We start from the raw sequence: 22,244 nt of genomic DNA on the forward strand, positions 1-22,244 counted from the left end.
ATAACTTGTGGAAGGAAAGAATAAAACAGTGGTCTCTAAAGAGACTTTAAAAAGTGAACAATCAAAAAAAAGGCTTTTACTGTGTAATCATTTTTTGAAAAGACAATCATTGTTTAGTTAGGAATGTTAACACCTTCTCTAGAAAGGAGAGATAAATGGATAGCATCAGGGGCTTCCCTTGAGAATTTATGCATGAGAAATGATTAGGCTCCCATTTATTTGATTTGTTAATGCCTCTCAGGAAAATTTAAAATACACAACTGTAGCAATAAAAGTTCTTTTGGGAAAGATGCCTATTTAGTATTGAGAAAGGAAAGAAACATGCTTTTTATTAAGAGGAAAGAACTAAGAAATAAAGGAGGGACCTAGATTCTAATTTAAATGACCTCCCAACTTCTCTCTTCTCATCTGTTAGCTCACCCCAATGAGCCTCAGTCTTCTCATCAGAAAATGTAGGTGGTTCTTGCATATCTACAACTAGATTAGAAATATATTTCAGTAAAAAAAGAAGCCACGATTCAGTTAGATTTTGCATGGTCCTGATTTATTTTCTTTAAAGAAGTAAGTTTTTCCATAAATAGTATAAAAGACCCTTTGGGAACTTACAGAAGCAGGGATTTCCAGAAATTCTACTCTGGGATGTAAGGAGGCTAATATTAAATGTATTATTTAGTTGTTCTATCATTCTACTGGTAACGGTAACAAGAGATAACCAGAATACTAATCTCCAGTTAAAAGTGTCAACAGTAATAACACTAAACCTCACTGATAAACATTACAGCCTTCCCAAAATATGACAACCAATGTTAGGATAACCTCCCAAAATATAACATATGCTATATACAAAGCCAGTTTTATAGAATTCAGTTTCTGTGCCTTAGTTATGTTCCAACAATATATGCATATGTATGTATATATTTGTATGTACACATATTGTTTTGTTTTGCATCCTGCCACCAAATAACCAATTTGACAAAAATATTTATCCTTAAACCAGCCATTTTGTTATAAAAAGTTTTTTAAAAAAAATCAGTTTCTATAAGATGACAATAATTAAATTTGCCAAAATTATAAACACGGACCCAAAAAACACTTGGATGAACTTATCATTAAAAGAACACTTCCAAGGCTGGTCCCAGTGCAGTGGTGTTTACAACTAATTGATCACAACCAGTTGCAGATTTCTTTGTTCCTTCTCCACTCCTACTCCTTCAATTGACTAGCCTTAAAGAAAACTAAAATAAAATTTTAACACGTCCTTCCAGGACTGGTTTTTCTAAGACCCAGTCTATGCACTGGCTACTAAGATGTGAAAATATAATTCCACCAGGAAGTGTTGTGACATTCTTTAATATTATTTAAACTCTCCACATATTTGACCAGTGATGTGTCCAATACATCTATAATAAAAATAAAGAAACCAATGGCAAAGTAATCGTTCTATTTTTATAGTGCTAGCTCCGATCGCTTCTATTTAAGAGAAGAACCTGAATCCCATTAGAGTAATGGATGATTTTAATCACCTTGTAAAGTTTCCTCACATGTTTTTTCACATTTCCCAAAATATTCTATTAGGAAAAGCGGCTCCTCCTTCCACTCTCAGCCCAGCGTAAATACTCTGGATATCTCTTACTTCTCCCCGTTTATCCACTGAAAGTTGAGCTGAACAGTGTAAACCTCTATTTGGGAGTCACAGAATTGACAGCTGTTTCAGGAAAAATCCATTGTCTGCTATTTGCTGGTGGTAAAATTGCAACGAAAGGGGTTCATGTTTCCTGATTTTTGCCCAGCTTTAATAGAGTTATTTTTCATTTGATAAATGTCTATTACCAAGTGGAACATAATACAATTAAAACAGTACCTTGGGACAATGTGACTAGACATAAGTCATGAAGAAAGAATGAGCATTAAGACCTTGGGCCTCAGACTCTGTTGGAAAAAGTGAAATGTGTGCCAGCTGAGGTATAGCAATCAGATGTCCCCCAGTTTCTGAAGTATTGAGTCAAAGGATACTGGGAGGAGAGGTTGACAGGAGTGAATGCTACTATATGTTAAAGGTTATACAGCCATTAAGAGAGGACTATCAAACTACACCCTCTGGGAAAAGGCAGAAAAATGCTCATATGGCTAGAAAGCTAAGACTGCAGAAATCACAGGAATTCAGTTCCATATGCCCTCACTGAATAATGAAGTAGTGCATTTAGAAACTAATTTTATACGTCGTTCATTGTTATACAAACAGCTAAAATATAATTGTTTTCAAATAAAGATTAGAAACTATCTCCATTGTTTTCATAGCAGAGTTCTCCAGACGACTTAAAAACTGGGCTCCAATTTTAAGACAAAGGAAAAAAAAAGTGTCTGTTTTAAGAATAATTCTCACAGCAGATTAGGAATTATATTAAAACATAGCAGGTGTATTATTCCATTCTCATGCTGTTAATAAAGACATACCAGAGACTGGGTAACTTATAAAGAAAAAGAGGTGTAATTGACTCACAGTTCCACATGGCTGGGAAGGCCTCAGAGAACTTAGAATCGGCAGAAGGGGAAGCAAACACATCCTTTTTCACACGGCAGCAAGTGAGAGAATGAGGGCCCAGCGAAGGGTGAAGTCCCTTATAAAACCATCAGATCTCGTGAGAACTAACTCACTACCACAAGAACAGGATAGGGGAAACCACCCCATGATTCAATTATCTCCACCTGGTCCCTCCCACAACAGGTGGGGATTATGAGAACTACAATTCAAGATGAGATTTGGGTGAGGACACAGCCAAACCATATCAGTGGGGAAAGAGGTCTGTAGTTGGCCACTTGAAGAGATCCCTGTCCTGGTCTCCCTTGCCTATGTTTTGGGATTTGAGGGGCACTTGGTAGACCCTTTCAACACTGCTATTCCATCTTGTTCTTGCTCCTTCATCCACCATTTGAAATTAATGGCACTGGGCTAAGGCTCTGCTTTCTAATGATTCTTTGAAAAATGAAAATTAAGGAAGGGCCATATAATTAACAGCTATTCTTATCTGAAGTAGATCAGTGTGGCATATCCTTTCTGAGAAGAGATCTATCCTGGAATAGGAAGCAGAAACTACCCAGTTTAGCTGAGGGTGGAGAAGAAAGAGAAAATTGGAGACTGAAGCTCAGATTAGAAACATAGTTCCCAAGTGTAAACTTCAAGACATGAAGGGCTGGTGGAGGGAGGACCTGAGGGGCCCTGCCAGCAGTGAGAGCTGATGCTGCAGGGTGAGGTATTGGGTACCAGAGGCACAAGACAGGCCTGGACTGGCAGGAATTGATCCTGCACCCACTGGGAATTAGCTGCAGACTCAGCAAAACTTAACCCAAGGGGAGACAGGACACCTGATTCGCTAATTGCATGTGTGAGAACTCTGTTTGATTTCATAAAGTGCATACCCTCCCCCACCACACACACATCAGAGATATGTGAACAGGATTTTCAAATTGGAGTATGCAAATTGTGCACAGGCATGAAGAATCACTGTCCAGATCCTCAGCTTTTTCCTAAAATTGATCTGCTTCAGAATGTACCTATAGTCAGAGACACATTTCATGCTGGCACTCCTTTCCAGAACAAAGCTTTTCATCAAACTTTACAAAAAAAAGGTACACCTGTCACTTAATCTGAACTGAATCTCTCCATCAGGGTAGAAAAACTTCTTCAAGTCTCCACTCAAAGGAACAAAACAAAATATTAGTATAAGGAAAGCCTCTGTTAATCAGGGCCGCTTTCACATAAACCCATTGTAGGATATCAAACTTTCCCTGTCTAATACATATTTCTCTAAGACTGAAAGTCAGCATTAGAAGTGGAGTGTTTTGGCCTTTGTTGGATGTTGTGGATTCATATAGTCTGTAAAGTAGGGTAGCAGGAGTGATGATACCGCATGTCCTACCCAATCCCTGAGACTGACAGATACTTTGTCAGAAGAAAGGTTGCCCATGGTGGCAGTGCTTCTGGTGGTTAGAGGTTTTTTTTTCTCTTATATACTTGTTTTGAAAGCAGCATTTAGTTTCTTCAACATGAACTTGCTAATTATGAGCATTTAAAAATTTATAAGATGAAGGTTTTACTAGTGTTTTAAAAATTGGGACATGCTTATTTGATTTTCATAGCATATACTCTTCACAAACGAAGGTTTTAGAGTGATTTTTAAAAATAGGTCAATAGTCAATGTGCACCATTTTTCTTTTTATATTTTCTTTTCATTTGTCTTGTATTTCAGCTATAGGAAATACAGGACCAATGAAAGTTTTCACATGTTAATACAACTCCTACAACTACTAATATTGAATATAGAATATATTCAGTGTTCCAGGTTCCATGCTGCAGGGCCTTATACGTTAGCTTTTTAAATGGGAGAAGACGGGATTTGAACTCAGGTAGTCAGATCCTAGAGCCCAAATTTTGTTTGTTTGTTTGTTTTTATTGTACTACATGAGTTAAGGCATATTTTTGTTGTTTCTGAAGTATAAGCATGCCATTTCAAAACATTTTTCAATCCTAAAAGGTAAGACAATTATCTTACAAAAGCACCTTGGGTAGAGTTTAGCACATCAAAGGGATTTAGAAAATACTCATTTGTTATCTCCTTCCTGTCTTAAAAGGAAATCTATTTGTCTCTTCCATATGAAATCCAATGCTTGTCTTGAGAGGAAGACTTTTTATTATATTTCTATAGCTTCAGTTAATGCTCAGATTTAGGAGTTACAAATAACATGATAAAATTTATAATTTAAGCCCTCTAAATATCAGGCATTCCCAGTATGAGGAAATAAAACAATCAAAAGTAACCAATGAATGCCTGATGGGAAATCCTGATCTCTAGAGATACAGAGGTGCCCAGCAATGCCAAGAGCCATGCCCAAATGCCCAAGGGGACCAGGCTTGTGAGGACTCATGAGAATTGCCCTAGTGAGCTTCTTAAATGTCATGGAATTTTCAGAGGCACTGAAACAGCTGCCAGATGTGTCTCTGGATTTGCATAGAGAAGGGAAGCATCATGAAAAAGTTTCTATAACTGAATTCTGAGTTTTCTTGTGAACTATGGGTCTCCAAGGGAGTCAAACTGGAGCTATAAATAATAGGTCACCTGAGGTAAAATCAGCAGCGAGAAGAGTCCTGGAAAAGCAGGGTCAGCTGAGTAGCCTGGGCTTTAGGGGAGTGGTGAGTAGTTCCACGAATAGGTTGTGGCTGTATGTGACCTTTTCTATTACGTTCTTCCCATACCCATGCCCCTCCTTCTATCCCTTTACATTCAAACACCCCTGTCTTGGCTGGTGTCTGCAGAACCACGGGCAGCCTTCCACATGGACCTGCAGCCCAATGGTCTAGAAATTCCATGGGCTACAAATGGTAAATAGGAGAGTATCAGTTGGTCAGTAGAGAAGAAGGATGGCCAGAGGAGTAGACAACAGATGGGAAGCCTATAGACCTATGAGCAGCATCTCTGGTCCATGCTTGAGCTTCTCACCCTTTGTGGGTCCCTAGAGGGACTAATTAGGAAGATGTATCCTAGGACAAGTCTAGACTACCTGCTAAGCAAGGCAGTGCAGTAGGAACTAGACACTTCAGATTTATGTTTATGTGAATGTTACACATTTTCAGTCACAATCAGGCATAGCCAAGAGAAATTTGTATTTCACATTCATTTAAGTAGAACTTGCTGAAGACATGATGCTAGAATTCATGTTTAGATGAAACTTTTAGAAAAGGCATTGGGAGAGATATCTGCAGGGAGGTAGATGTTTTAGAGCTTCATAGTCTACTACAAACCTGCACATATGATCAGGCTCCTGCCTATAGCATACAGATGAAAACTACCAAGAAAAGGCTCAAATGAAAAAAAAAAAAAAAACAGAATCCAGAATTTATCTAGGTGTGTATGCTTACCCAGTATTGGCATAAACATAAAAAGAATAAGAAATTACTCCAAGGTACAAGTTAACCATTTATCATCTCCTTAGTCTAATCACATAATGTCTAACACTTCTATGCCACTCTCTAAGACTGCAAGTTTGGATATATTATCCCACTTAACTCTCAACTACTATGGAGTTCTGCTAAAAAGTTATCTAGAAACATGACATTTCCCCTTGTTTAAATTTCCTCCTTTCTTCTGTTTAAGCTACTTTATTTTCTTTAGGGAGAATTTTTAAAATACTACCTTGAGTCAAGAAGACAAAGAAACTAAATTACTTATGATTGAAAGCCATATATTTACATTAACGGATTGATGGTCTTTCAACCTAACTAACTCACTATGATATTATGTTTGATCATTTTTCCCAGATAAGTGAAAGTCACCCAGTGGTGACCTGGTTCTGTGCACTTATTGCTTCCTTTTCTCTCCAGTGTGCCTCAGGAATTGGATCATTAGTACAGTGAAATAGCTGTAGAGTCTTGCTCTGTACATAATGCTGTACAGGCCAGTGAATCACTGTGAGATGCTTTTACTCTGTGCTCATTAAGTGCTCCTTTCCAAAGAATCAGTAGTTTAGGACTGCCTGAGGCCAGTCTTCTCATTTAAGCCAGAAAATGGACATTGCTTTAAATCTGAAAAAAAGGAAATAAAAAATAAAATAGAAATAGGAAAAAATAATTAATTTCCCCAATGAACTTGGCATTTGCTAAGTTCTAGACGGCTGCATAATATAAACAATAGTTTTGCTTTGTTGTTGGTCCAGGTGGCTGCAATTTTAATGGACATTAACATCTTAATATATTAAAATCAAATGAGATTTGATTATGAGGAAAGTTTATGCAGTCATTATGAATAAAAATGATTCAAAAGGAAAGTGCTAATGTTTACCATATAAATTTGCTAATTGTCTTTTTGTGGCAAATATCATTACTATAGTAGGCACTTATAGTTACATTATATGGTACATAAGCATTAGGAAATTTGATCTTAAAATAATATTTTAGCATTACATCTTTCTTTTTCGAAACTACTAACATCCTTTATGTTGGGAAACATCAACGCTACTCTAAATGTGTCAGCATTTGTAAATGCCTTGAAGATGAAAAATGCACTCATGGGCCAAGTAGAATCTTTCAAATCCCCTTTTAAAGGAAAAAATGGCTTTCACTAGCTTTTGAATTTGACTCACAGAACAACTTTTAAGATTTAACAATAAACTTACCATAAAATATAACATCTATGTTATCTCTAATACTAATGGCAATGAATGGGCTTTTGATTTGTGATCTGATCATCTCACATAAAGCGATTTTTAAATAATTCACAAAATAGTCTCCATTCTTCAGGTGTAAGAATGTCTTCTATAAGAAAAAATACGTGGGATCCAAAAACTTTATGGTTCTATAAAGGCCGCATACACCTAAAATGAGAGAAAAAATGTATACAACCACTCAAATATTCAGACATTTTGTGTGATGATTTGGTTTTTATTTCAGAGAGCAAAGGAGGGTTGAATAATTTTTGGTCTTGATTTATTGAAACCACTATCTCACACTCCTACCCGATTTTGAATGTGTAAATGTCTTGTATTTGCTCTAGGTAGATAATAACCGATCAGTAATCAGGGTTAGGAGTTCCAGGTCCATTTTGTAGTAGACAACTATCATGGTATGTTGTTTATCTAACTCTTTGAGCTCTTCAAAGTAAAAAAAAAAGTCTCATTCTATTCTTAAGTAGTACTGGAAAATCATGCAAGAATGTCTATCCATCTAGAAAGCGTTCAGCACACAAGTACACTACAAATAGCATCATGCCCATGGGACACAAACTTATCTTACGGACTGTATTTATATAGAAAGTTTTCTGTCCCATCTCCATTTCCTTGTTGTCAATAAGTGTAAATTGCATTAAGGTAACAGTAGTAAAGTCAATTATCTTCTTTATGGTCATGAAGATGAGATATAATCTCTTGGTCAATGTAAATTAATTTATCATAATTCATTTTACCAAATACATTTAATATATGTATTCATTCATTGAACACTTACTGATGCCATATTAGGTAACAAGCATAGTTCTAGGGAATAAGTATATAGAAATAAAGCTGCAAGTGTGTTATTGTTCTCAAAAAACTTCAGTATACAGGTTAAGTACATTGACAGGGGAATATACAGGATCGAAAAGGGAAATGTAGGAGAGCTACTTGAATGATGTGAGGCATCCAAAAAAAAAGATTCTCAAAGTGGGCTATGCCTTATCAACATTTGAAGTTGGAGAAAGAGTCATCTAAAAAAAGGAGCAGAGTATTGGTATTTAAGAGAAATAGAACAGTATGTGAAATGATTCAAGACATGGCAAACCAAAGGAAATTTTGTCTTAGTGTGATATTAGCGTGCAAAGGAGGGCATGATGAGAAGCCCTCATCGCAAAAGACTTTGCCTTGCTAACGAGTTTGGAGTTTATTCTAAAAGAAAAGAAGATAGCTGTATTAAAGAATTTTATGGAGAAAGAATATGATCAGGTATGCTTTTAAGAGTTTCACCTCTGACATTATTATAAAGAATAAATTTGATAGGAGGTCATCACAAGATATTATGTGAGAAATAAGGATCTGTCTCAAGGCAGTTACATGATCATGGAGAGTGGAGAACATATTATGAGAAGAGTTGGAAACCTTTAAGATGAAAGTAGCAAAGGGATGATCTAGGATCAATTATTCATTTCAGACGTGGGTCATTGTGACGAATCCTGGTGTTATTCACAATGTTAGGGAATATTTATCAGAGTAATTGTGTTGAGAGGTGTTGAGTAAAAACAGATTATTGTGGGGCCAGGTACTGTGGCTCACACCTATAATCCCAGCACTCTCTGAGGTTGAGGCAGGAGGATTGCTTGAGCACAGGAGGTCGAGGCTGCAGGGAGCCATGATTGTACCGCTGCACTCAAGCTTAGGTGACAGAGTGAGGCCCTGTCTCTAACAACAACAACAACAACAACAACAACAACAACAAACAAAAAACAAAAATATTACTATGGAATTTACAATGACTTCTAGGTAATTTTCAATATAGAACCAGAGTTCAGGGGAGATAACTGAGATGGAAATGTGGATTTTGGAATCTTTGACATGCAAGTCTGAGTATAATTATCCAGGGAGATTGTATACAGAGAAAAATAACACAAAATCAATGACAAGTTGTAGAGAGCACTAACCATTAAATAATACATAGCAGAAGACCTAAAAGTACAAATTGAGAAATGGCTGGAGAGATAAGAGGGAAGCTAGGAAGTAATGACTGTCTGTGGAAGTCAAGTGAGGAAAAATTTTAAAATTCAGAAAGGGGTCAAAATAGATAAATACTATAGAAATGCATTGATAACAAGAACGTACATTATAATAACCTCTTTAATTATGTTCAACCATAGGATGATAGGATGAGGACTGAAGTTGATAGAGAAGTAGGTGAGAAATAAAGAAGAAAAGGCTGAATGTGCATAATGCATCCCAGAATTTTTACAAGGTGTTAGACAGGATGTGATTTCCAATGGAATATGTGAGGTGCTATTCTATTGGAGGTGCTAGAAATATGTCATCTCCAATATACATATTCCTATGTCTCTTAAGTACCAACGAAGCAAATCAGTTTTTCCTAGTGTATTAGACTCTCTGTTTGTAAATCAGCTGATCCCTGTAGCCATTCCTACATGTACAGGGCATTTCACTGAGAAGTGAAAATGTAGCCAGTCAGCAAAGCATTTGGGCTGAACAATATCTGGCAATCAGTTTGAAAGACATTTTTCCTGAGTTGATTAGTAGTTCTGGTCTAACACAAACCCATCCTTTATTGCCCTTCAGTTCACAAGGACAGCAAAATCTGTTAGAGATAGTGTGTTTTGGGGGCATGTGAGGCAACATGAGTTTTGGACAAATGAGCTCTGTTTAAGTCCATTCTGGAAGTGGCTAAGTGGACTATGTGTGTTTTTTGTGGGTGTTAAGAAGATATTAAATGCAAAAAGAAGAGACCAGAAATATCACTGTATTATGTTATTTATTTAACATATTTATTTAATTTTTAGAAAGATTTTATGTCAAGAACTGCCCCCAGGAACTAGGTAGCCCAGGACCTCCAATACATGCAACAATAAACAAAACAGGCAAAAATATGTGCCCTAAACGGGCTTACATTTTAATACAGACAGGGGAAACTACAATAAACAAAAGTAAAATATATTGTATGTTAGGTGGTGAAGACCTCTGGGGAAAGAAAAATTAAGGAGGGAAAGGGTGCTAGAATTTTTATCTGGGTGATGGGGGGAAGGGAAAATGAAATATGAAATAGGATAACCCCATTAAGAAGGTAATATTTAATTAAAGTCCTAAAATTATTGTGGGATTAAGCTATGGAGATAGCTGGAGAAAGAAAAAAGCAAAACAGTATGAAAGGGTGAGTGCCTGGCATCTTCTAGAAACAGAAGGATAAATATGGCTGGAGAGAGGCAAAAAAAGAAGAAAGTAGAGATAATATCATAGAAATAATGTGGAGAGAGACTCTAGACCATTGTAAGGTCTATATTGAGTGATTTTCAATGGGAAAAACAAATTCTGGAGTTCTAAGGAACATCTTAAAATCTTAAAATATATCATTTACCTGTTAGTCTATCCTTTCTTTTGAGAGTGGTACTTCTGCAAATCACCTCCCAGATCTTCTTGGCACCATCATAGAATACCTTTCTTCTCAGAGACTAGAGAAATTGACTATGCACTTCTCTGAGAGTGAAGAGATAGTTTCAGGAGATACATTGAAGGCAGTCTTTGTGCCATTCAAAAAGGCTGATAGTGTGATGTTCCCCTTCCTGTGTCCATGTGTTCTCATTGTTCAATTCCCACCTATGAGTGAGAACATGCGGTGTTTGGTTTTTTGTCCTTGCGATAGTTTGCTGAGAATGTGAAATAACAACTTACTTCCTCTTTCTCAGCTTCCAAACTAAAAGTGGTATTTGAAGACTGAGACATAATCATAGGCCAAGAAAACAAACTTTTCAAAACCTCCGTATACATAAGGACATATGCTAAATAAACATGATGGATGTATGGAAAAAAAAAAGGCTGATAGTAAGAACAACACAGAAATTTGAAAGAACCTTTTCCAGAACTCGAAGAGAAAGCAATGGATTGAAATCAGTTTCTGTATTTTGTTAGCAAAACATTCCCTAGGAAAAAGAAAGCTTTCACATGAGAATTTTTAATATATCTCAAAAATGTACTCATTTGCAACTAAAATACAACCCTATAAATAATATCTCCTCAAATGGAATATGCTTCTTTAGACAAAGGAAGAGGAGAAATGCTGAAGAAAATAAGCTCTGTGGATCTTCCACATAATATTTTTTTACCATTCATATTATTGTGGTGGCTTTTAATTGCCTTCTTGAATATTCCTGAAGTGGTATTTTCAACTGGAGTTTATATATTAAACTGGTTCACGAAAGAGTAAAGAACAAGGACAGTTAGGTAAAAAGTATTTTACACCACTAACTTAATCAATGGTGGCCCCACCTATTGTAGAACCAGTGTATAATTTTATATAGTGTGCAACCACGGGTCTGGAAACCTGGGCTTATATCCCAACTATGCAATTAACTACCACTTTAATACTCTAGATCTTCATGTTCTCACCTGTAAAATAAGCAGTTGGATGGACAATAACCACACCTTCCTTGTTGGGCGATCTATAAAAATCGGCTGCCATGGGTAGAGTTTTGTCTAGCTTCTCTAACAAGAACCATGCTTAGTAATCCTTTAGTGTTAATTTACCCAGAGATGCCACTTACACAGCACTGTACCCACTCCTCATTTTTCTCCCATAGCTATTATAGATCAGAGTACTTCTCCCTAGCCAGAATCCGAGTCATAATCTTCTTTTTTCCCCCAACAGTGTCTTAGGCAACCATAACCAAAATAATGGGAGATGGCACTCAAGTTGCAAGCAGTTTGCTACTTACATTACAGGCATGGTTATATTGAAGGCAACAGTTCCTAGTATAGCTAAAAAGAATGCTTACATCCCGTTAGCCCATTCCTCCCATCTCTAAAGCATTATAAGATGTCATCAGTTCCACCAGCATAAAGCAGTTGCTGATACCCCGGGTGTAACCAAAATGGATCAATTAGCTTTACAGTTAAAGAGGCCCGAATGTATAGAATTCATTTCCCTTCTTTATGAAGTCGGCCTCTGTTCTGAGAGAAAAGTCTTCCATAAAAGTAACAAACTCACACATTCAACAAGCAGAGATATTAGTGATTTCTTGATCTTTGTCATCCCGTCCACTTATTTTCTTAATCTCCAAATGTATAGAAGCTTAGACCAACGAGCTGTGTTTGTTTTAGTTCTGATGAAAAGCCCTAACAATGTTATTAGATAACTGTGATAAATTTTGATCTGATGACAGCTTGTGACCCACAAATTGCTGTTTAAAATGAAAATGCATTTAAAATGAAATTGGCAAGAGAACTATAATATTAAACTTGCAATCTGTGATAAAACACCAATATATTTCACTATATTAAATATGAATACAATGAATATTTAGCATCTTGCGACTGAAATATAAAAATGCCCTTAAATGCATTTTCTTATTAAATTAAAATTGGTTGATTAATCTTACTTTTTATGTTTGTTTTGCAAATTAAAAAGTTGAAGTAGAGATGGATTGGATTGGCTTTGGTAATATACCCTTTGGCAGAGCTCCAGGTATAATCTAGGGCTACAGGCTTCTAGGTTTCTCATCTGATGAGCAAAAGTCCTCATTTTTCTCATCCGAAATATTCATCTACAGTAAATCAAGACATGTTTTTCACATGCTTCAGTTTATTTATAACTTTTAAGGTATAATTACTCAAGATGTATCAAATGTGATCTTTAAACTTTTTTATATGTTAATTTTGAAAAAATGACTACACTGATATTGTTGGCAGACCAGCTAAATCATTGCTACCTTAGTAAGAATTGAGAATTTTCTGTAATGAATGTTTGTATCAGTCTATTATTAAGCAATACTATAAATAAAACTCAACCCAATGTGTATGTTTTCATCCCACATTTCAGCATTGAAGAATTGTATGCGGTAATGAAATAATTCACTACAGCTGTTTGCAAATAATTTAATAATCAAGTCATAGCTATTTTCTGGTTTTCAAAATGTACCAAAGAACTATTGAAAACCCCACAATATAACATCATAATTATAACAATTAACGTGTATTTAATAACAGCTTTAATAATCCTATGCATTATTTGCTCAAAAGATTCATGATACATTTAAATAATAGCATTAGCTGGAATAAGAATACCATATTTCACTCCCACTATTGTACACAGAGAATAAAATTCACCCACTCTTTTAAAAAAGATACTGCAAGGATTGTAATTTCAGAACAATGATTTTTACTCACTACCCCTAGAACATAGTATACACTCAGCAAATGTTGCTTGAAGGAATGAATGGGTATGTGCGATTGGATGAGAAGCACACTCAGGGAAAATGCCTAGTCTCTGGTTGTTACAGGACTACTGCATGGACAACTGCTGTCACAGTAGGGTTTCTAAAATCTCCCTGCCATATTTTATTTTGGCTCGTGTGTGTGTGTGACAATGATAAGGAATTCAGCCTAGCAAGTCTGTCTGCATTAAATAGAGGTGCTATGTATGCAAAAAGCAGGGACACCACATATAATATCTCTCAGGTACTTCCCAACGTTTGCTTCCACACGAGACTTGATATTGATTCTGGTGCCTCAAATCTATTTATATTTGGGAGCAGTCTCACTGTTACTCTTGGTTACACCTTATCAAATCTGTCCGAGGGCCAGTGCCCAACCCAGGATTGTCAGCTTTGGAACTGTAATTGTTTTTTTTTTTTTTTTTTTTTTTTTTAAGTGCCAGCGGACGCTAGCCATGGTGCTGAAAGAGACAAGAGGATTCTATTTGAAACCTTTCCTTCCTCTTATTGGTTTAGAAGATTAGAGTGACAAGAGCAGGGGCCAAAGGAGCCTGGTGCAGCATCACTAATGTGAACCATGTATTTCGATCTTTTGGGCGGAGATGTGGTCCATCAGGTTACTGCCAATGCCTTCCAATGAGCGCTCGCTAGACCAAGAGACCTTATGAATGTAGTAGCCGCTGCAGTAGAAAAGGTTACATCCAGCAGGATGTCTTGTCCCTCTCCTGAAAAATTGACAGTTAAGTGCATAGCCTAGAAACAAGAGCAGGGAATCTAGACGGAGGGGAGGCGAAGGGGGTAGCAAACCTGTATTCATATTGAAAATGTTCACTATTTTCGTATAAGGTAAAGAAAAATCAAGAGCTAATTTTAGGTTAAGTTTTCGGCCTCAGTTTTCCAACAGGTGCACGACTCCCTCACCCATTCCCTGTCAGGTACTGTCCTGCTTTACCTTTTTAGAAAGGCTTTCTTCGCAAGGCAAGCTTTTCCTAGAGTCCTTAAGCATGTGCAGTTTCCCATCTCATGCACAGCTCCGGCTCTAAGCCTGGCAACCCCTTACCTGCAGCGTGAAGATTAAGGAGCAGGCACAGCGCAGGGAAGCCGACTGCTCTCCGCATAGTGTTTGCATTGAGAGGTGGAGGAGAAACTCCACCACGACCCCACTTCAGGTAAAGTGCTGTTAGAAAGAGCCACCGCCAAGGGTCTTCTAGTCTCCGGGATTCAGGTCCTCAGCTGGGGTTTGCAGAGCAGTCAGTCTGTGGCGCCGACAGAAACCAGCACCAGCTTCAACCTCCCTAAGAGAGGGAGAGAGGAAGAGGAGTAGGAGGTTGCGGGTAAGGGGAACAGAAGCGCTCAGAGGCGGCAAATGCCTGGCCTTCTGGACGCCAAGAAGCCAAGGCGGAGACGGCAGGGTGGACTCCGCGCCAGCCCAGCAGCCCAGCAGCCCAGCAGCAGCGCCGCGGCTACTGAGCATGCCCAGCGCCGGCCCTCACGAGGCAAGGGAGTTTCAAAGTGAAATTCCGCTTCTCCGGGTCTTAGCGGCGGCTTGGAGCAGAGTAGGCTCCGTCGCTGGGGTGGTGGTTGGGGGTGGGGGGTGGGGCGTGGGAAGGGGGAAGTGCGGGGGAGGCGCTTGCTGTGGTTACTAGGGACCCAGCGTCCATCACAAATCCGAAGGTGGGGTGTAGCTGAGTGAGAGTAGATGGGGGCATGACCAGAGGAGTCAGAGGAGGGAGCTGATGACAGTGTCAACCATGCCACCCACCCTACTCTTTCCCCAAATCTTGATTTACAAGTGGACCGAGCTCACTGCTGGGAATTGGCATTTGCAGATTGACCAGCTTCCCAGGACTCGCCTACAGGAATAGAGGTGTCTTCTACTGCTGAGCATTCTGGCTGCTTGGGGGAAGCGTTCCCAAGGCAGCTGCTTGGTGTAAGCAGTAACCATGTATCTCGGGGGTGCCTTCGTCCTTCCTACAGCTTCCCCCTCTTTGCTTCTCTTTCCACTCTTTCCAGCTCAATGACTGTATTTAAACTTTCTTCTGACTCAAGTCCTCACAGTGACAGAAAGAAGTGAGACGATACCTTTAGACTAGTAGAATATATCCATGTAATTGAAGCAAAAGAAGGCACCTTTTTGTTTCGTGGGGGTAATTAACTTTAGTTTCCCTTTTACTCTTTAAGGTGAAAGATAATAGATCACTTCAGTGCCTGGACTCATCCGGCCCAGCTCTGTGTCTCTAGGGAGGCTACCACAGTCTGCCTAATGTAGATGGTTTTTTATCCCCCCATCTAAGTCTTTGGAGTGTGGAAAGCCTTATTAGTCATGGCTAATTGCTGCTAGTCAAGTCAAGAAGTCCCTCAGCTAGACTTCTCTCTTTTGACTATCCCAGGGCCACTGCCCTTTCTGCCTCTGTGTCTTCATGGACACTGTTGCCTCTTTCCTATTTTCCTCCACTTGCACCACCACCACACTAGAGTTTTCGAAGGTGTAATGTTGGTCTCATTTTTCCAGAAAGCCCAAACTCTAACTAACTCTAGATTACAGTGATCTTTCTCTTCCACAACACTTGTTTAGCAGTGCCTCATATTATTCTTTCAGACAGTTCATTTATCTGTGGTTTGTTTTACAGCACATTGAAGTCTCCATAAGAATTGCTGAGTTTTGTATTCCATTAAACTGAATAAAGTTGTCCTAGCCAAATAATTGAGGCTAAAAAGTGCCCATTGAGTTGAGCTGCACATCTCATTCAGTGCTTTCTTTCTCCATCCTCTGTGAATTGAGGCAACTAATGGGAAATAGGCTATCCACCAAAGCTTAAATTAGGTGGGGCCTTACAAGATCAGAGAGCCTAGGCGGTGCCATTTATTTCTTTTATGATTTATGTCACCTTCAGCTCTGAGAGACAAGGCCAGGAAGCACTCCAACAAGTGGGAGACGGGGACAATGAGATGCATTTTTAATATCTTGACAGGACTTCTCTGCTGAAAATAGTGACATATGGAGCCCCTCTCTAGCAACGTGCTCCACCCCCTATTCCCCCATGCGTGTGGCACACTCCATTTCTGTGGCACTATCATTTCACCCCAAACCACTCTAAGCTGCAACCTCTTCTCCTATTCCTGATTCACTGTCCTCCAGTTTGCTTTTCCCGTATCACTTTCTAACAAACCAAAATAATTACTTATAAAATCTATTGTTTAGTATCTATTTCCCTACTCCCCCGCAAAATGGAATTTGAGCTCCAATGTTGAAGAACTTTGATGACTTTATTTGTTGATATGTCCCAACTCCCTAGAGCAATGCCTCATGCAAAATAGATACTCAAAAATGAATGAAAATTATAGTTGATAAAGTTCAATACTGACAATTAACTCTTTGAATTCTTACTGAATCAACCTTTGAGATAATTTATTTAGCAGTCTGTAAAGCTTAGAAGAATAACTCTTCTCATCTAACATCTGGTACTAGAACTGCTGCAGGGCTGGAGGTTAGGGAAACAAAATTGTATCCCACTTACAATAGGTGTATTTTTCTTATTTTCTTGTTTCCTAAAATAACTAATTATCAAACTTACATAGGTCTCCAAGAATAAAATGTACTTACTTACGGTAATGAAACAATGCTGCAGTAATGTTCTGAACCCCTTCCTTTTCCACAGATAATTCCAACATTTATTGGTGGGGCATTTAAAATTTCCATTATTATAATTGACTATGACTTTGCCAAAAAGCATCCTGCTGGCAATGTATTTTGTTCAGGGCTGCAGGTAGCTGAATTGTTAAACTGTGCATAAAAATTCCTTTAGCAGCAAAATTTTCCAATTTCCAATTTGGCTGGATATATCGTTAGAATAGTTAGTTCAGCATGGTAAAAATAACCCTGAGTGGGCTGTAATTTTGGTGACTAGACATTCATTATTAATTTACTTAGAAATGACAAAGTAACAAAAAAGTTCATATTCCTATGTGAGTCAATCTAATATCATACTTCTAATGGCTTCAATTCACTTTTTCACTAATTGGCTAATTCACTCATTGCTGTTCATGAAGTCAAACAGCAATGAATGAATTAGCCAATTAGTGAAAAAGTCAACCACTTAACTCATACAGAAATATTCTGAGTCGATAGGTGCTGTTTTTCCTTAACTGTGATCTAATGCTAGTGAAGGTGACTTGGTGTTTTGGAAAAAAAGCTTGGTTAAAACACTGCATCAGGGTTTTAAAAAGTTAGTTCCAATTCAAAGAAGCATGGAAATTACTATGAGAGAACTATACCAATTAGTAGTGGCCTACAGGGCTATGTCATAAAAGAATCATTTACATTTTATAAGATAAATAAAAAATATCACATGGACTTTTCTTCCACATAAGATACATAATTTCTTTTTCTTATGAGGCGAGTCTTAGAGAAAATTTATGCAAGAAAGAAGGCTTTCAGAGCCTGCCGTCAAAACGGATTTAATCATTATGAGCATCCATATTTACTTCTCTATAAATGGATGAAAATTGTCCATGTCAGCCATCTTTCCTTAAAACACTTTAAATTGAGAAATCAGATCCATTGATTATAAGGGTCTCCTAATTAAGTTATTTAGATTACTATTATTTAAGTATAGTTATGGCTAACATTGACTGTGCTTCCTGTGTGCCAGGCTCTATTCTAAGCATTTGGATGTCCTATTTAAACATTATAATATTTCTACAAAAGGGTACTATAATGATTTCATTTTAGAGATAAGACAGTTGAGGCATGGAGAAGTAACTTGCCCAAAATCAAGTAGTAAGTAATCAGTTAAAAAGTAAATTGATAGGCCGTTACATAATGGTAAAGGGATCAATTCAACAAGAAGAGCTAACTATCCTAAACATATATGCACCCAACACAGGAGCACCCAGATTCATAAAGCAAGTCCTGAGTGACCTACAAAGGGACTTAAACTCCCACACAATAATAATGGGAGATTTTAACACTCCACTGTCAACATTAGACAGATCAACGAGACAGAAAGTTAACAAGGATATCCAGGAATTGAACTCAGCTCTGCACAAAGTGGACCTAATAGACATCTACAGAACTCTCCACCCCAAATCAACAGAATACACATTTTTTTCAGCACCACACCACACCTATTCCAAAATTGACCACATAGTTGGAAGTAAAGCTCTCTTCAGCAAATGTAAAAGAACAGAAATTATAACAAACTGTCTCTCAGACCACAGTGCAATCAAACTAGAACTCAGGATCAATAAACTCACTCAAAACCGCTCAACTACATGGAAACTGAACAACCGGCTCCTGAATGACTACTGGGTACATAACGAAATGAAGGCAGAAATAAAGATGTTCTTTGAAGCCAACGAGAACAAAGACACAACATACCAGAATCTCTGGGACACATTCAAAGCAGTGTGTAGAGGGAAATTTATAGCACTAAAGGCCCACAAGAGAAAGCAGGAAAGATCCAAAATTGACACCCTAACATCACAATTAAAAGAACTAGAAAAGCAAGAGCAAACACATTCAAAAGCTAGCAGAAGGCTAGAAATAATGAAACTCAGAGCAGAACTGATGGAAATAGAGACACAAAAAACCCTTCAAAACATTAATGAATCCAGGAGCTGGTTTTTTGAAAAGATCAACAAAATTCATAGACAACTAGCAAGACTAATAAAGAAGAAAAGAGAGAAGAATCAAATAGATGCAATAAAAAATGAAAAAGGGGATATCACCACCAATCCCACAGAAATACAATCTACCATCAGAGAATACTACAAATACCTCTATGCAAATAAACTAGAAAATCTAGAAGAAATGGATAAATTCCTCGACAAATACACCCTTCCAAGACTAAACCAGGAAGAAGTTGAATCTCTGAATAGACCAATAACAGGTTCTGAAATTGTGGCAATAATCAATAGATTACTAACCAAAAAGAGTCCAGGACCTGATGGATTCACAGCCGAATTCTACCAGAGGTACAAGGAGGAACTGGTACCATCCCCTGTGAAACTATTCCAATCGATAGAAAAAGAGGGAATCCTCCCTAACACATTTTATGAAGCCAGCATCGTCCTGACACCAAAGCCTGGCAGAGACATAACCAAAAAAGAGAATTTCAGATCAATATCCTTGATGAACATTGATGCAAAAATCCTCAATAAAATACTGGCAAACCAAATCCAGCAGCACATCAAAAAGCTTATACACCATGATCAAGTGGGCTTCATCCCTGGGATGCAAGGCTGGTTCAACATATGCAAATCAATAAATGTAATCCAGCATATAAACAGAATAAAAACCACATGATTATCTCAATAGATGCAGAAAAGGCCTTTGACAAAATTCAACAACCCTTCATGATAAAAACTCTCAATAAATTAGGTATTGATGGGACGTATCTCAAAATAATAAGAGCTATCTATGACAAACCCACAGCCAATATCATACTGAATGGGCAAAAACTGGAAGCATTCCCTTTGAAAACCGGCACAAGACAGGGATGCCCTCTCTCACCACTCCTATTCAACATAGTGCTGGAAGTTCTGGCCAGAGCAATCAGGCAGGAGAAGGAAATAAAGGATATTCAATTAGGAAAAGAGGAAGTCAAATTGTCCCTGTTTGCAGATGACATGATTGTATATCTAGAAAACCCCATCGTCTCAGCCCAAAATCCCCTTAAGCTGATTAGCAACTTCAGCAAAGTCTCAGGATACAAAATCAATGTACAAAAATCACAAGCATTCTTGTACACCAATCACAGACAAACAGAGAGCCAAATCATGAGTGAACTCCCATTCACAATTGCTTCAAAGACAATAAAATACCTAAGAATCTGACTTACAAGAGATGTGAAGGACCTCTTCAAGAAGAACTACAAACCACTGCTCAATGAAATACAAGAGGATACAAACAAATGGAAGAACATTCCATGCTCATGGGTTGGAAGAATCAATATCGTGAAAATGGCCATACTGCCCAAGGTAATTTATAGATTCAATGCCATCCCCATCAAGCTACCAATGACTTTCTTCACTGAATTGGAAAAAACTACTTTAAAGTTCATATGGAACCAAAAAAGAGCCCGCATTGCCAAGTCAATCCTAAGCTAAAAGAACAAAGTTGGAGGCATCACACTACCTGACTTCAAAGTATACTACAAGGCTACAGTAACCAAAACAGCATGGTACTGGTACCACAACAGAGACATAGATCAATGGAACAGAACAGAGTCCTCAGAAATGATGCCGCATATCTACAACTATCTGATCTTTGACAAACCTGACAAAAACAAGCAATGGGGAAAGGATTCCCTATTTAATAAATGGTGCTGGGAAAACTGGCTGGCCATATGTAGAAAGCTGAAACTGGATCCCTTCCTTACGCCTTATACAAAAATTAATTCAAGGTGGATTAAAGACTTAAATGTTAGATCTAAAACCATTAAAATCCTACAAGAAAACCTAGGCAATACCGTTCAGGACATAGGCATGGGCAAGGACTTCATGTCTAAAACACCAAAAGCAATGGCAACAAAAGCCAAAATTGACAAATGGGATCTAATTAAACTAAAGAGCTTCTGCACAGCAAAAGAAACCACCATCAGAGTGAACAGGCAACCTACAGAATGGGAGAAAATTTTTGCAACCTACTCATCTGACAAAGGGCTAATATCCAGAATCTACAATGAACTCAAACAAATTTACAAGAAAAAAACAAACAACCCCATCAAAAAGTGGGCGAAGGACATGAACAGACACTTCTCAAAACAAGACATTTATGCAGCCAAAAAACACATGAAAAAATGCTCATCATCACTGGCCATCAGAGAAATGCAAATCAAAACCACAGTGAGATACCATCTCACACCAGTTAGAATGGCCATCATTAAAAAGTCAGGAAATGACAGGTGCTGGAGAGGATGTGGAGAAATAGGAACACTTTTACACTGTTGGTGGGACTGTAAACTAGTTCAACCATTGTGGAAGTCAGTGTGGCGATTCCTCAGGGATCTAGAACTAGAAATACCATTTGACCCAGCCATCCCATTACTGGGTATATACCCAAAGGACTAGAAATCATGCTGCTATAAAGACACATGCACACGTATGATTATTGCGGCACTATTCACAATAGCAAAGACTTGGAACCAACCGAAATGTCCAACAACAATAGACTGGATTAAGAAAATGTGGCACATATACACCATGGAATACTATGCAGTCATAAAAAATGATGAGTTAATGTCCTTTGTAGGGACATGGATGAAACTGGAAAACATCATTCTCAGTAAACTATCGCAAGGACAAAAAACCAAACGCTGCATGTTCTCACTCATAGGTGGGAATTGAACAATGAGAACTCATGGACACAAAAAGGGGAACATCACACTCCGGGGACTGTTGTGGGGTGGGGTGAGGGGGGAAGGACAGCATTAGGAGATATACCTAATGCTAAATGACGAGCTAATGGGTGCAGCAAACCAACATGGCACATGGATACATATGTAACAAACCTGCACATTGTGCACATGTACCCTAAAACCTAAAGTATAATAATAAAATAAAATAAAAAAATAAAAAACAGTAAATTGATAGAATTAAGATGTACATCTGATAATTTGATACCAAACCACTGTATTATACTACCTCTAGTAACACACACACACACACACATACACACACACACACACACACACACACTCAGTTGTAGGTTGCTCACTAGAATTAGATTATTAGATCAGGGCTGGGCATGAGATACCTGGCCCCACAGTAAAGTTCTGTGGTGAGGAACACTCATAG

The 22,244-nt window shown here is 38.0% G+C and overlaps 1 protein-coding gene across 2 annotated transcripts in view; it reads right to left on the minus strand.

The window, feature by feature from the left end:
- The window catches only part of PTPRR (protein tyrosine phosphatase receptor type R), a 271,414-nt gene extending 256,495 nt beyond the window's left edge, over nt 1-14,919 (minus strand). Inside the window, exon 1 of one of the 2 annotated variants that reach the window (XM_032170734.2) lies at nt 14,506-14,919. In XM_032170734.2, coding sequence (XP_032026625.1) covers nt 14,506-14,563 — 58 coding nt within the window. In that variant the 5' untranslated portion in view covers nt 14,564-14,919. The remainder of the gene's footprint in view (nt 1-14,505) is intronic. The other variant, XM_032170735.2, reaches the window with a different exon arrangement.
- Between the last annotated feature and the right edge of the window lie 7,325 nt (nt 14,920-22,244).

Source organism: Hylobates moloch, unplaced genomic scaffold (genome assembly GCF_009828535.3).
Source record: "Hylobates moloch isolate HMO894 unplaced genomic scaffold, HMol_V3 SCAFFOLD_12, whole genome shotgun sequence".
NCBI lineage: Eukaryota > Metazoa > Chordata > Mammalia > Primates > Hylobatidae > Hylobates > Hylobates moloch.